The 13,431-nt window shown below is 41.6% G+C and overlaps 1 protein-coding gene across 1 annotated transcript; it reads right to left on the reverse strand.

Moving 5' to 3' along the window:
• Positions 1-330: 330 nt before the first annotated feature.
• On the reverse strand, positions 331-9,387 carry b3galnt2 (beta-1,3-N-acetylgalactosaminyltransferase 2). The gene is made up of 12 exons (XM_030748065.1): positions 9,101-9,387; positions 8,308-8,434; positions 7,841-7,941; positions 5,909-6,102; positions 5,565-5,660; positions 4,114-4,224; positions 3,900-3,978; positions 3,176-3,359; positions 2,711-2,836; positions 2,379-2,538; positions 2,242-2,298; positions 331-1,353 (listed from the first exon to the last, which is right to left on the reverse strand). The coding sequence occupies exons 1-12, from the start codon at positions 9,207-9,209 to the stop codon at positions 1,216-1,218; spliced, it is 1,482 nt and encodes a 493-aa protein (XP_030603925.1). The 5' UTR covers positions 9,210-9,387; the 3' UTR covers positions 331-1,215.
• Between the last annotated feature and the right edge of the window lie 4,044 nt (positions 9,388-13,431).

Below are 13,431 nucleotides of genomic sequence, written 5' to 3' on the forward strand. Positions count from 1 at the left end.
GTAAACAAACAACTCCCAAAAAGCATGTGTTTGAAGAAAGCTCATGGGGGGGGAAAAGCTGGATGCATTCAGCCTTATTGATTAACATGAAAACAGTGATCAATGTGGTACTAAGACATCCAAACTCCAGCGCCGTTACTCTCTTGGGAGAAAAATAGGATTCCTATTCCTTTTCAAGTTGGAAAAAAAGGACTTCTGTAACAGCCGGAGTTCAGTCTGTTTGCTGACAGTGTGAATCCGGTGCCGACTGAGCGCAGCATCAGCAGCACCACTAAGTTTACTGCGTTCATCATTCCCAAAATAAACAACAAGTGAGCCATTAATCTCTCTTAAGTGTTCTTTATTACCTTTGAGGAGGCTTTCATAAAACCGTGTTAAACGAGTGAGTCTCCTCCACAGTCGCTCCGACTGCTTTGTCAAATTCCAAAAAAATCTGTCAATATCACAAGTGTTAACATACGCACAGCATGACGCCTAACAAATACAGTAAGGCCACATCACTATTTGCACGATAACAGTTACAGTACAAACTGTGTGTCTGTGTGTGTGTGTGTGTGTGTGTGAGACAAAGCTCATCATAAACCTACAAACAGTAAAGAGGATGAAAAGCTTAAGACAGAAATTTACAAAACACAGCAATGCAGAGGAATCATCATTAAAACGCCATCAAATATCTGCATTAAACCCAAAGGTTTGGATCTGTACCTGGAGTATTAGAAAGTACTCAGAGTCTTACAGTGATCATCCTGAACACGATGACCTTCACACGCTGGTATTGCACGTGGTTCTTGTCCATCCCTGACGGTTACATTAATAAAGCATCTTTTCATCCACAGCCTTCCCGCATTTTGACATTTTCAAATGTAATAACCGAGCTCATGATACAAATACCGGCAGGACGCTACAGCTAAAAGGTGAGCTGCTTTTTTTTTTTTTTAAGCTGCAAATGGTTTATAATGTTGGTGCGTTATTTTATTAATATTACGAGCCTGCGAAGATTTTAACATCATTTTCCCTTCAGAATGTCCCACGTTTCAAAATCTAAGTGTTTTTATAATAATAACAATAATATAACAACAATAACAACTGATAATGGCTCAGTTTGGCGTTTTAAGAAAAGAAAAAAAAAAGAAAAAATTCACAAAATGAACTGACAGCTAGTGTCAAGTGCATTTTACCCACAGTGTCACGTAGTGAGTGTAGCGCAAACCACGTTCAGTGCTCCCAGGGACATCCACAGGGGTCTCCACACGCCCTTTTTCTGTCCCAGAGAATGTGCAGCTCCTTGGCCGTGTGCTGCGGTGATGACAGCATGTCCAGGTAGCACTCCTTCTCGCACAGCCAGCCGGGGTCCTGGCAACAAGAAGGGGACAGGAGAGCGGCCGTCTTGACACGCACGCACATGCTGATTTGATTATTAGGTGGACACTGGGTCACGTTTCTCTCGGGTTAAATTGGCAGCATTTTATTTTGATATGCTCCAAGTTACAAAGATTAAAACCCGTTAACTAAATTATGCGGTCAAACTGTGACTCCACTAGCAAAGGTTTTTTGTGGGGGGGGTTTTTGCCACATGCTCATAATGAGTTAAGCTGTAAAGCAAACCACGTATCGAATTACTAGTGAGAGAAAATTAATCACAACAAATGTTCACGCCTCTTTTTTCACAGAAATCATATTGTATGTGTTTAGCTGAGTAAAAACCTGAAGGGTGAGAGGGAGTTTTATCATTTCAGTTCACATTTTTTTTTTTTTTTTTTATATTCCATCTTTTTCCTTGCAGAGCCAATTAGTGACATGCTAAAGTTTGGCTAATGAAGCTCAGAGGACCAATAGTGAGTACAAATGAGTGCCAGAGTGCAGTTTTCTTTCTGTTTCATTGCACTACATCATTTAAAAGGTGATCTAATAATACTCCTTACCTCATCTACACTGTAATTTTAAATATTATTTATATTTAGAACTTGAATTGTATGTTATGCAGCTGCTGTTTACTTTCTAAGAAAAATTATACATTATAGAGATTCTTATTTGTACGCTTCTACCATTTCTTAATGCCAGACACTGACCTTTATCAGTCTGACGCTGATAAAGGCTGGTGTACCGTGAAAACACTGGGCACAACCACAGAACGTATGCTGAGTTGTATTTTATGCCAGTATTATCCTGATAATACACCAAATCAAATCAGCTGTGTGTCATTAAAGCCGGCAGTTCATGTCATTCAAGCAGTTTAATCACCTGATATTTCTGAGGTCCAACAGCTGCCATCCATATCCCCATGCTCACATCTTCTCCCTGCAACGACACATCCAGGACAAGCTGATCACGTTATGATCATGAATATCGATCGCTGTTATTTAGCGTTTGTACTCTACCTGGTAGGCCTTCAGTTTCCCTGCATTGTTGGCGAGCCACTGGACCAGGTCACGAGACACCACGTAGCCAGAGCCACAGGCAAATGCCGGGTAGGCTGGACTCGCGTACTCCAGCTCCTGCCACTTCCCAATGCGATCCACTGCCCAGCTCTGCCTGAAACTGGGTCAGGATGGCAGATACATTATCATCCACATACAGCCTCCCTTTCAGGTTTTAACTGTGCACAGCATTCCTGTTTCTTTGCTCTAAAATTCAGCTGAAGTTAAACTGTAAACACAATTGGACACAAAGTATACACTGTCAACTGGACTGGACACCAAACTGTACTTACTTCCCCCACCAGAAATTGCTGCGTTTGAGACCCCTGTGGTCAATCTTCATTAATACTGAGTCCACATCGATGTAACAATCATCATCCGTCTTCAGCAGTAGATTGAAGTCAGCATTTCCCACAGACCTGCCAGAGAGGGAATTTGCAGCCTTAATTAAAGCCCACCCTCTGATTTTCTTTTTTTTTAAAACAATATCCCAGAGAGGATTTGCTTTCAAATACCAGTGAGCATGAAGGGCAAGAGGTCTGCAGAAACGTACACTTATCACATCACAGCTTAAGACCACTCTATATTTTTCTTTATCTGATGACTCATACTGTACTTCTTGACTGAGCGACTGCAGTCGTGATTCTAACAGTGAAACATTTTGAGGCGTCGACACACTTTCATTTCAGGTTGCTGATTTCCTCAGAGGGCCCAGGCAATTTGGAGACAGAGAATTGAGTCATTAGCACTTGGCGTACCATTTATAGAACTGAAGCAGTTTGGAAGGCACGTTCCTGTAGGTGTCTACCACATCTACGAACACCATGTCGCCATGCCTGAGGCTCTCCTCCTGCAAAGTAGCATCCTCCTGCCTCAGCCTGGAGGCATGGCGCTCCATCCTGGCTGGGCGGCCCCTCAGGAGTTCCGACAGACCATCTCCATCTGATGCACAGTGATGAAAATGATCGGGGTACTCAGAAAAAGGCAGCAAACAGCAAAAGTTATAATAGTTATTGTGCAAAGTAATATTTATCCTGCCAAAAGTTTTAATGACCCAGGACGCTCTTGACATGTAACAACTTTAATCACTGACGGACAAAACAATGTGAAGAAATTATAACGATTGGCACCATGGACCTTTAGTTCAGTTTTTCAGAGATGCTGAACAATGGATTTTATTTTGTTTTCCACAGAATTACTCCAAATCTACGCTCAGTCAGACTCTAATGCAAACACATGTAGGTAAAATCGATACTGGAACAGCAGGGTGTCCAAGGCATGAAAATTTTATTTTCTGTGTGGAACATATGCAAAAAGCCTGCGGTGAGAAGGAGCTAATCTTACACCCTGCCACAGTGTGCAGTGTTTCTGGACTTCTTACATATGTACTGCTTTTAAAAATGTGACTCATAAGATGGCTTTGATCACACTATTATCATTAAAAAAAACAAAGTCCAAAGGTTATTCTGTTGCTGGACCAACCATAGATAGTAAATGTGAAGCCTCCAGCCAAACCGGGAAATCCAAGAGCACTTCTATGAGGCAATATCCCCTCCGCAATCTGCAATTCCAAGAAAAGAGCAAAAAAAAAAAGAAAAAAAAAAAAGTTTTAACTTATTGGACTTGAAAACTTGAAAGAGGATTTAAAGTACTTTATTCATATATTTCCTTCTTGAAGCTATGTGTGAACACGTACAGAAGAGATCTTGAGGATGCCTCCTCCATCATTGAGCTGCACGGAGGAGGAGTTGACTGTGGTCAATGCGGCAGAGTCAAGACTCTCCCAGACGAGCGTCCCCTCAAAGCCCTGGAATAAAGACAGATGTCAGAGGCGGCACACGGTGTGCTGTCCAACGCCATTTCATCTGAAAGATATTATTAGCTACCATCAAGGACACTGCAGACTTGGAAACTTTAGAGTGGATTACATTATGCTTTGCTACAATGTTAATGAAAGATTAATTTAACATCCCCCGGACCTCCTCTTTGCTGCAGCGATGTATCGTTGTACTCTTGCACCCCGTGACATCACTGCTGGGTGTACGTGCAGACACCGGCACGGGCTGAACGTTAAGCCAGGACATTCTGAGCATCAAACACTTCAATTCCTGAATTCTGGAGAATTTTTATGCGCAGACGTGCTGCTTTTCTGCACCAGTTCATGATGGAAACGCTTACTTATGTAAAGGTAAACACCAAACGCAGCGCTAGGTTACAGTTATATAAATATAATGGGGTAAAAATGCAGCGAGGCTCTTCAGTATTCTGCTTTGCTATCAGACATTTTTCTTGCATTATTGTGGTACCTACTCACATTAATGATAAAACTTTTTTTTTTTAATTAATGCATGAACCCCTGAACTTTTATAACTCGTGTGATCCCCCCCTTCACCTCCTCCAGTTATCAACCTGCATGCCGGAGAAAAGGAGACGGCGCTGCTGATGGAGATCACATTACTGTGTGTGCGAGTGAGACGGAGATGATGATGTTTGCAAAGATCCAGCAGTCGGCTGGTCTCATAGTTCACAGCCATATTTTGTGGGTGAAAAAAGACCCAGTTCTAAAGAGGAACTGTTGCATTTTTGAAGAAAAATAAAACAATATGTCCAAAAGAAAAGTCCTTGATTTCTTGCATGTGAAAAAGGATTTAAAGTTGCTTCAAGCTCTTTATTTAAAGTGTTCACATTTGTACAGGCTGACATTTTTTTAACTATTGTTTGTTTTATATCTATATTTGTATGCAGGTGTGTACTACATGTGGGTTATGTACACTTATTTGTGTGGATTTTACCTACATTGTGAATCATACTGTAACTGCATTTTAAATAGTGCTGCACAAATAAAATTCTTATTATGTTCGAAGTGAATAAAAACAAGCAAAAGATCCCTGGTTCGATTCCAGGAGGAGACACAAATCCCTCGGGGTTGCGTCAAGAAAGGCATCCAGTTTAAAAAAAGATCTGCCAAATCAAATATGCAGAGCTACCTGCTGCAGTGACCCCTTGTGAATAAGGGAGCAGCTGAAAGTAGCTTTCTAGTACTCTAAAAAAAGAGCTCAATTCAATTCATATATGCAAGACTGGAGGACTTCTACTCCCTTTTACTATAGTCGTGGCTACAGCCCAGACAATCAGCGACAAACTGACCTTCGGCAAGATGAACTGCTCCACTGGTTTGTACCACATCCAGTTTACCATGGTCCCTGTGCTGATGGAGCTGAAGCGAGCAGTAACCACAGCCTCCTGGGGAGGAAAAAAAGAAAAAGAAAAATTACATGTTTTTAATCCAGAAAGAATTCACAGAGACACCGTCATCCATACTGAACAACCACACACTGCTATCGCAACAGCAGGACTCTAAAATGAGTTGAAGTTTGTTGAACAAACAGCAGCGCAGAGTCCTCCAGCTGCCCTCAGGCTGTGTATCTGCCGAGCTTCACAGAAAAGCAGCGTACGCGATACATTATGCTCGCAGGTCAAAGCTGCGTTACCTCCTGGTCCAGCTGAAGAAGCTTCACCGTCACGTTGCTGTGAAGCTCAGCTCGGGTCCCGCTGGGAAACACCCCCAGCTGGGTTATCACCACTGGGTGGAGGACCTTGAAATCCAGGGCGATGGCAGACACGTCGGAGGGGGCGAGCACCGCGGGGTCAGACACTGTCACAACCTCTATCTCTGCATCCTTGCCTGTCACAGGGACAGAGAGGGCAGCGAGTCACTTCACAAGAACAGATGAAATTTATTACAATCCCAATATGCTGACCATCTTTTGGCTTGTTTTTAAGTGATGACGAGAAGACGCAGAGCTTTCAAAAAAAAAAAAAGGAGGCGGCAGACTCTGGGAGAGCTCCAGCATCAGCACTTTGAGGAGCTGCTTCTTTAGGACGGCTGTCTTCAAAGCGAGCCCCTGCTTGTGAGCGTGCCTTCTTAATTACAAAAGAGACGTTTATTACCCGAGAGATCAATGAAAAGATCAAGGCCGTTAAAGCGAAGCTGGGTTTTTCCTCTTTTTGTCTGCTTTATGTGCGTTCTACACAACTTCTACAGCTCCTTCCAAAATAAGGACAATTAGAGATGCCGAAGAGCAAACAGTTTATCATATGCTTCTCACTTTGGCTGAATGGACCTGAACCGCAGGGTTATATTACCATTAGCAGATATTTAATGATCACCTATGCTTTAGATTGATGGTTTATTCCCTGCAAATATAAAAACAGGATGATAATCAACTGTACATTTTAAATATTTCATTTCCTGTTGCATTGCATGTTCATAGGTAATTATTTCAATATTAAGCACCAACTATATGCTGCATTGTGTGTGGTTCATTAAGTAGAGCACAAATCAATCCAATATTTTCATTACTGGCTAAAAATAAAAAATAAAAACAGAGCTCAGCATGATGTTTTTAAAGTGCTTGTTTTCCCTTAATAGTTCAAAACTCAAAGGTATCACATTTAGTGAGAAAAAAAATATTAAATCTCTAATTACCATGTCAGTCATTTTATTCGTGCTGCAGTGTGTTCATATCTGCTCTGAAACCTTTAAAGATCATTAAGAATTTCTCCTCAATTCAAAAGCGTGCGCACACACACACCTTCTGTTGGCAGCAGGATTACTGCTCTGAGAATCTAATTAGCATTCACCTTATTGTGGTCCAAAAGAAAAAAAAAACCCTGTGATGAATGCAGCGCAAACAAACACATTTCAGCTCGACAATTAATTGTCCGCTTAACGCGCGCTTTGACCCGAATCCTGCGTCAGGTACCTGACTGTGCTTAAGAGCTGCCGCCGTCTCTCTCTCTCTCTTCCAATCACGCGGAGCATCATGCGCACCAAAAGCCTGCCTGCCTGCGATTCTAAAGCAAATCACGTCAACACCAACAACCATTAACGCGGTGGAGGGCAGAGAATGGGCTGGGGGGAAAAATAAAAAACAACGCATTGCCATGACCCTAAAGGCCGCTATGTGAAAAGCCCATTCTGATAAGCTGTAATTATGTTTCCATGAAGGCAGCTTGATGCCAGTGGAGAAGTGGACCGGCTCTGTGAAGGCGACAGACGTTAACAATTACTGCGGACGTTCAAACTGACTGCGAGGGAGTTAAATTATTTCACATACTGTCTGCTCTTTGTGTAGCTCTACTTTTCAAGTGTTAAAGCAGTTCTAGTTACCCCCGCAGCGGCAAGCGTTTCTGCTTTGGCCTTAAATATACAAAGGAAGAGAAAGTTGTCCTTGAGCTGTGGGAGCACACGAATAAAAGGTGTTTCACTTTTCTTCTGAACACACATTCTTCTCATTCTCTCAACTCCTCTGCTGTTAATTCTGCCTCCGCTCCCCCTTTGACGACTGCACATGCGAGCAGCAGATCGCGGAGAGAAATAAAGCTGCAGTCGGATGCCTTTTCCTTCTTTCTCCTTTTACCTGGTTCGGTGAAGTTCAGGAGGGAGCAGGAGTAAGGATCCTCTCTGTCCTCCTCTGGAATAGGACACCCATGTTCCCCCACGATAAATTTCACCCCCACTCTGGAAGAAAAAACAAAAAAATACAAACACTATCACATACACCTTTTTTGTGCAATATTCCACTACAAGATTTCTAAAGCTTGTCCATCTATCCACCCTCCGTTGCCATGGTTACCGGGGGTTGCTTAAAGGCCATCACACCTTATCAGTGCTCAGATCGCTGAATGAGAAGGAAATGGACAAAGAGGAAGAATGAAAGAGAACAATATTGGCCGCTGGTCAGGTAAAGATAAAAGGCTTGATGGGGTGGTCAGTTATTTGCTGCCAGCTGCAGGCTGTTTTTTTCTCCCTCCTCTCCACTATATATGATTTTTAGAAAGACAGAGAAAAAAAAAATCAGTGAAGTTGGAAGTCCATCCCGCAGACCTGTGCTGGAAGTGGGGGTGGTGTCTGAGGTAGCCCAGCCAGGTCTCTCTTATCGCCTGTCGCAGTTCATAATGATGTCTTGCTGACAGCACTCCCACCAAAACTTCATAGAAAGGTAATGGCTCATCTGCATCGGAAACAGAAACATTTCACTGACATTTATATCGCACAACAGGCCATCATAATCACAGCAGAGGACAGAGGACAGATGTAAAATAACCACAATCATCATGATAGAAATCAAAGAACGCGCGAGCGCACGCGCGCGCACACACACACACACACACACACTTTGGCATCAAATCAAGGTTAACTCAACCATTCCCTGGCAGCAGTTTCCTCTGATGTTTAGTTTGCAGTGACTTACTGCGATGCAACCCCGTTAAGATTGATGTCTTCGTGCATCAAAAGATAGTTAAACTACCTTCATCTGACGGTAACGCCAGTTCACACAGCGGTGTGAGGGCACATAATAAGTGATAATCCGTCTGAAGCCGCCACGGAGCACAGTAGTCGCACTGTAACAGGAGATGCTCAGCTCGCTTCATACGTTGAGACTTTACTAGCAACGCCCCACACTACTGAAATGTTACAGTCACCTCTTTTCCTCCATAAAACACACATTAGAAAACACACAGTCCGGTTACTGATCATTAACTACGTGTTCACTCAAACACACAAACTAACAACCACAACGGGGCGGCAAAGGCAAAGTTAGCCAGCCGCTCGAAAGAAAAAAGTTGCGAGGCTCTCTGAGGAGATAAAAAGCCCAGGGTTGTGGCTAAAAAAGTACCCGAGTATGTGTTGTTGTCCAGCGGGGTGGAGGAAGGTCGTTGTGCCAACCACAAGTGCACCAGGACGGCGACAGCACAGGGGAGCAGAATGAGCGCTAGCCTCCGCATGGACGGAGCCCTTCATTCAGCCGGAGCAGCCTTCAGCTTTAGCGGCACGGAGCCTCTTCCTCGAGCCGCACGGTACTGCGCGGTGTGAGTTGCTCCGTGTGCGCGCTTCATTTCAGCTCCGCAGCTCTCAGCCGGGATCTCACCACCGCCTCATGTCTGCCTCCGCTGCTCGAAGAGCGGGACCAATGGGAGACGAGGAGCCCTGCCGCGATGCACTCTGGGAGGTGTAGTTCAACGCTGTAGCCAATCGAATGAACCTTGAAGTAGATGCGATTTTTTTTTTCTCTAGGTTTAAAATATTTAAAATATTATTTTAAGTTGTAGTCTTTACTCAGCTTAGTAAAATTACTTTTTTAAATGTAGCTAGTGAAATAAAATTATGAAGTCCATGTATCTTTAGAGGCTGATGTATGAGCTAGATAGATGTCTGTTATTTATTTATGGATAGCATAATGGAGGAAAAGGTTATCACATTTTTTTTTTTACATCATGCTAATCTATGGAAGCTCGTTTCCGAATCTAATTGTGTACAAAGATAAATGTGTTCTCAACAGCAGGTGCAGACAATGCTTTGTATCATTTAATGTGTCTCCATTAAAAATAAAGCTGACCCATGCGGTTTTATTTTCCACTCAACCACATTAAAGTCAATGGCATGTTAATTTAATCACTAAATATTTGATACCATGTCCTTAAAATAAATGAAACACTAAAACATTAAGGTGCTTCCCATGATTATCACATAAAGATGCGTCAGTTGTGTAGGTTTGTTTTCCTTTCCTGCCCATAATGAAGTGAGGAAAAACACTGTAAGCAGACAAGAAAATTAACATATGAATCATTTTATCCTCTTAAACCTAGGTGATGTGTTTTAGCTTTAAGATAAGAGCGTAACTTTATCAAAGCTACTGCCCTGTGCTGCACATGAATCATTTAAATGGAATTTTTTTGTGCATGGAGATGGATGCTTGAGGAGGATTTCTTTTGACTCTGAGAGCACCAGTGTTTTCCTGGAGAGGAGGAATGGGTCACCCCACAAAAAAAAAAAAGAAAAACACTCACTGCCGTGCTTGTAAACATATTTTGTATTTGTTTTGATTTTAATGGAATTCCAGCATTGCACAAATGTCATTTCAGAGACCTTACCACCCCTTTGAGTGAAAAAATGTGATGGGAAACACTGCAGTGGTACTGCATGTCAGTGTTATGAGTAGAAATCATCGAGGAGCTGCTGCAGAACACCATGCCTGTGCTTGTAGATGAATAATCTTATCAGGAATTATGACCATTCTTGTACAATTTGGGGGCCTCTCTGCTCAATTTGGAAAATTGCTCCAGCACAGATACCCAGTTTTAGATAACCTACTGCCCCAGGGATAATTACTTTCCTTTGCATTATATAATTCTTTTTGGACTCGTATTCATAGGTATACTCATTAGGATGATTTAGTTCTCTCCCCCTGCAACACATCATTCATTTGAAAGGAAAAGGCTATTCATAGGATGTTCAGGGGTTCTTGAAACATATCCAAACATCCCGCAATGCTGGGGCTCTCCAGCCCTCATCTATCAGTCTGCTGTTTACGTCTCACATTTCACTTTTTATTTATATGTTGAAGTCTTACACTATTTATACTATTCCAACTTGTGTTTTTATCTTTCCCACTCAGGAATCACTGTACTTTTCTCCACATCTATAAAGATATCTTTTTATCCAGTCAGGTCCCTCATGGGAGCAATGTGCCTGCAATGATACAGGGACCTAATTTTAGTTTTTGGTACATAAAGCTTTGTTTTCTCTGTAGCACATACTGTTCTCTCTACATAAAATGATTTTTCTTAACTTTAAATTAGCCATGGCCAAGTGACCAAAAACTAAATGTAAACAGTATAATTGCCAAGAGATCTGAGGTGTGGATTAACAGGGACCAAACAAATCTTGTGTGGCGCATCCATGTTTGGAACATCACCTTTGCCTTACCAATTTAAAACGAGAGAAAAGATCTGTGAAAAAGAAAAGGAAAAAAAAAAAAAGTGTTAACTTTAGAAGTGCGTATTGATGGAGGAGCCCATCACTCACTGTAAGATGCTGACTGAGAAACTTTGCCTCTCACTGGGCCTTAAGTGCAAAATAAATGTAGATAATAATCCACAGCACAGCTGGTCCCAAGGCTTAAAAAAAAATCTCTATAACATTGACTTCTTCTTAATTACATCCTAGTCCTTTGGGAATGACTTGGGGAGCAAAAAAAAAAAAAAAAAAAAAAAAAAAAAAAAAAAAAATCAATAAGAAATTCTGGTATTCACCTTCTCGGTGTCATTCATCAAAACTGTCAGTGCTATGCAGTCATCACGGCTACTGTGCCTTATAATAGCAACACACAGCTGATTTCCTCATCCAAAAAAATAAATACATTTTTAAAAAGCGGATTTGAGTCTGACCCGACCATCAAACCATAAAGTGTAGTGAAAAGGGTTTAAAAATAAAATAACCACTATCAACCAAATTAGGTGGAAAGTGGTAATTTTAGCCTGTTCCCCGGTGAGACCGTAAATGGATGCATGGATGGACACATGAAAGAGCAACAGCAGACAATGTGAATGTCTGTCAGCCGCTGACACCTCGAATTATAAACTGGGGCTGTTCTTCATGCAAACTGCACCGTCTCCTGCACATGTATTGCCTTTTAACCCCCCCCCCACACACACACACACACCAAAAAAAAATAAATAAATAATCTGCAGAGTAGAAGGCAAACTGGCCGAGGCTGAACTGAATTTTTTTTTTTTTTCTCCTTTCTCTAAATGCTACAACACATGAAGAGTGCATCCAGATGGCCTGTGGTTCAGCTCAGCCACAGGAGGTCTCCACTACACACCGGAACATCATGTTCCTCTGTGAGACCCAGAACGATTTGTAGCATGTTGTCAGCGTGATCAGACAGATGCCAGAGAAAGAGAGAACGCAGAAATACTGAAGACACACTTGGGTTGCCGTTTTCCTTTAATTCATTTGATCCATTGAAGGATTTACAAAGTCTGCTAATGTAAATGCTATTTATTTTCCCCCCAAAAAACAAAAAACAAAACGATAATACTATTCATGAATACAGCTGCACATCGTTGACATATCCGGACTCCCAGTGAGATTATTATGTGCAGAGTAGCACCCAGAAAGTCAATGAACAGGTAATATTTCATATCATAATAGTTCTCTCTGTTATAAATAGAAATAAATCCATGCAATATTCATCTCTAGCCGTTGTATTTCTTGTTTCAGATTTGGCACCATCCTTTAGATGAGGTCAGTGAGAGTACCCTGAGGTCGGCTCAGGTTTTCAGATAGGATATAAAGATGATAATTATCCTGAAAACAATTTGAGGATGCGTCCAGTATCAGAGATTGATTCCTAATGCAATGGCTATTCAAGTACCAAAAAGAAGGTTTATTTTTTTTCCTCAGTTACAGAAACCATGATGCAAAACGCCTGAACCTCCACAAAACAAAAAAAACAAAAAAAACAAAATTATGTAAACGACCCTTAACACGATTTTTAAAAAATACTTATATAGTATCAATAATTGCATGATTTATAAATGTTTTTTTTCTACGTATCATACAAGCTTAGTAGCACTACACGTCATGTAGCTGTCAGTGCTGTGCAACAAATATTCATTAATACTACTGATAACAATATTAATAACAATCATAACAATTCATCAAAAAATTAGCAAATGCTATTCAACTACCATGTAAAGGAAACATTTGAACAGTGTGCTTTTTCTTCCACCAAAAAGGAAAAAAAAAAAAAAAAAAAAAATGGAAAAAAGGCTGCAGGAAGCACAGCGTGGAGATCACGCCGCTCCCACAGAAGTTGGCACTGTAACATACTGTACACTCTAAAATACTGACAGCCCCTCAGAAACAGAGGAGGTTGTCAAAAAGGAGCAGAGAAACATGCAGGCCTCCGGTTTGGTATTAATGTCAAAGGCCTCGCCATTCATTCTAGGACAGGCAAAAAGAATCAGGCTCAGGAAACATGCCCAGAAATCAAACGAGACCATTAAGGAAACAAGACGTCCTGCGATATGTGGGAAAAATTAAAAGAATTACAGTGGAGGGCTGCAAGATTAACTGATGCTTTCTCAGATTCAAAGTAGATGAAGAGCAAATCAAACTGAGAAGCAAAGTCAGAATGCACATCGAGTGGGCAGAAGGTGG

This window comes from Archocentrus centrarchus, chromosome 15 (genome assembly GCF_007364275.1).
Source record: "Archocentrus centrarchus isolate MPI-CPG fArcCen1 chromosome 15, fArcCen1, whole genome shotgun sequence".
NCBI classification, from domain to species: Eukaryota; Metazoa; Chordata; class Actinopteri; order Cichliformes; family Cichlidae; genus Archocentrus; species Archocentrus centrarchus.

What these genes read in the sequence shown, in the direction of transcription:
- b3galnt2 (XM_030748065.1), bottom strand. Translation starts at nt 9,209, where the DNA reads ATGCGGAGGCTAGCGCTCATTCTGCTCCCCTGTGCTGTCGCCGTCCTG. An exon ending in CTGCTTCAGTTCTATAAATG is followed by an intron (nt 2,837 to 3,175) that starts GTACGCCAAGTG and finishes CCTCTCTGGCAG; the next exon opens with GTCTGTGGGAAATGCTGACT. An exon ending in GGAAACTGAAGGCCTACCAG is followed by an intron (nt 2,299 to 2,378) that starts GTAGAGTACAAA and finishes GTGTCGTTGCAG; the next exon opens with GGAGAAGATGTGAGCATGGG.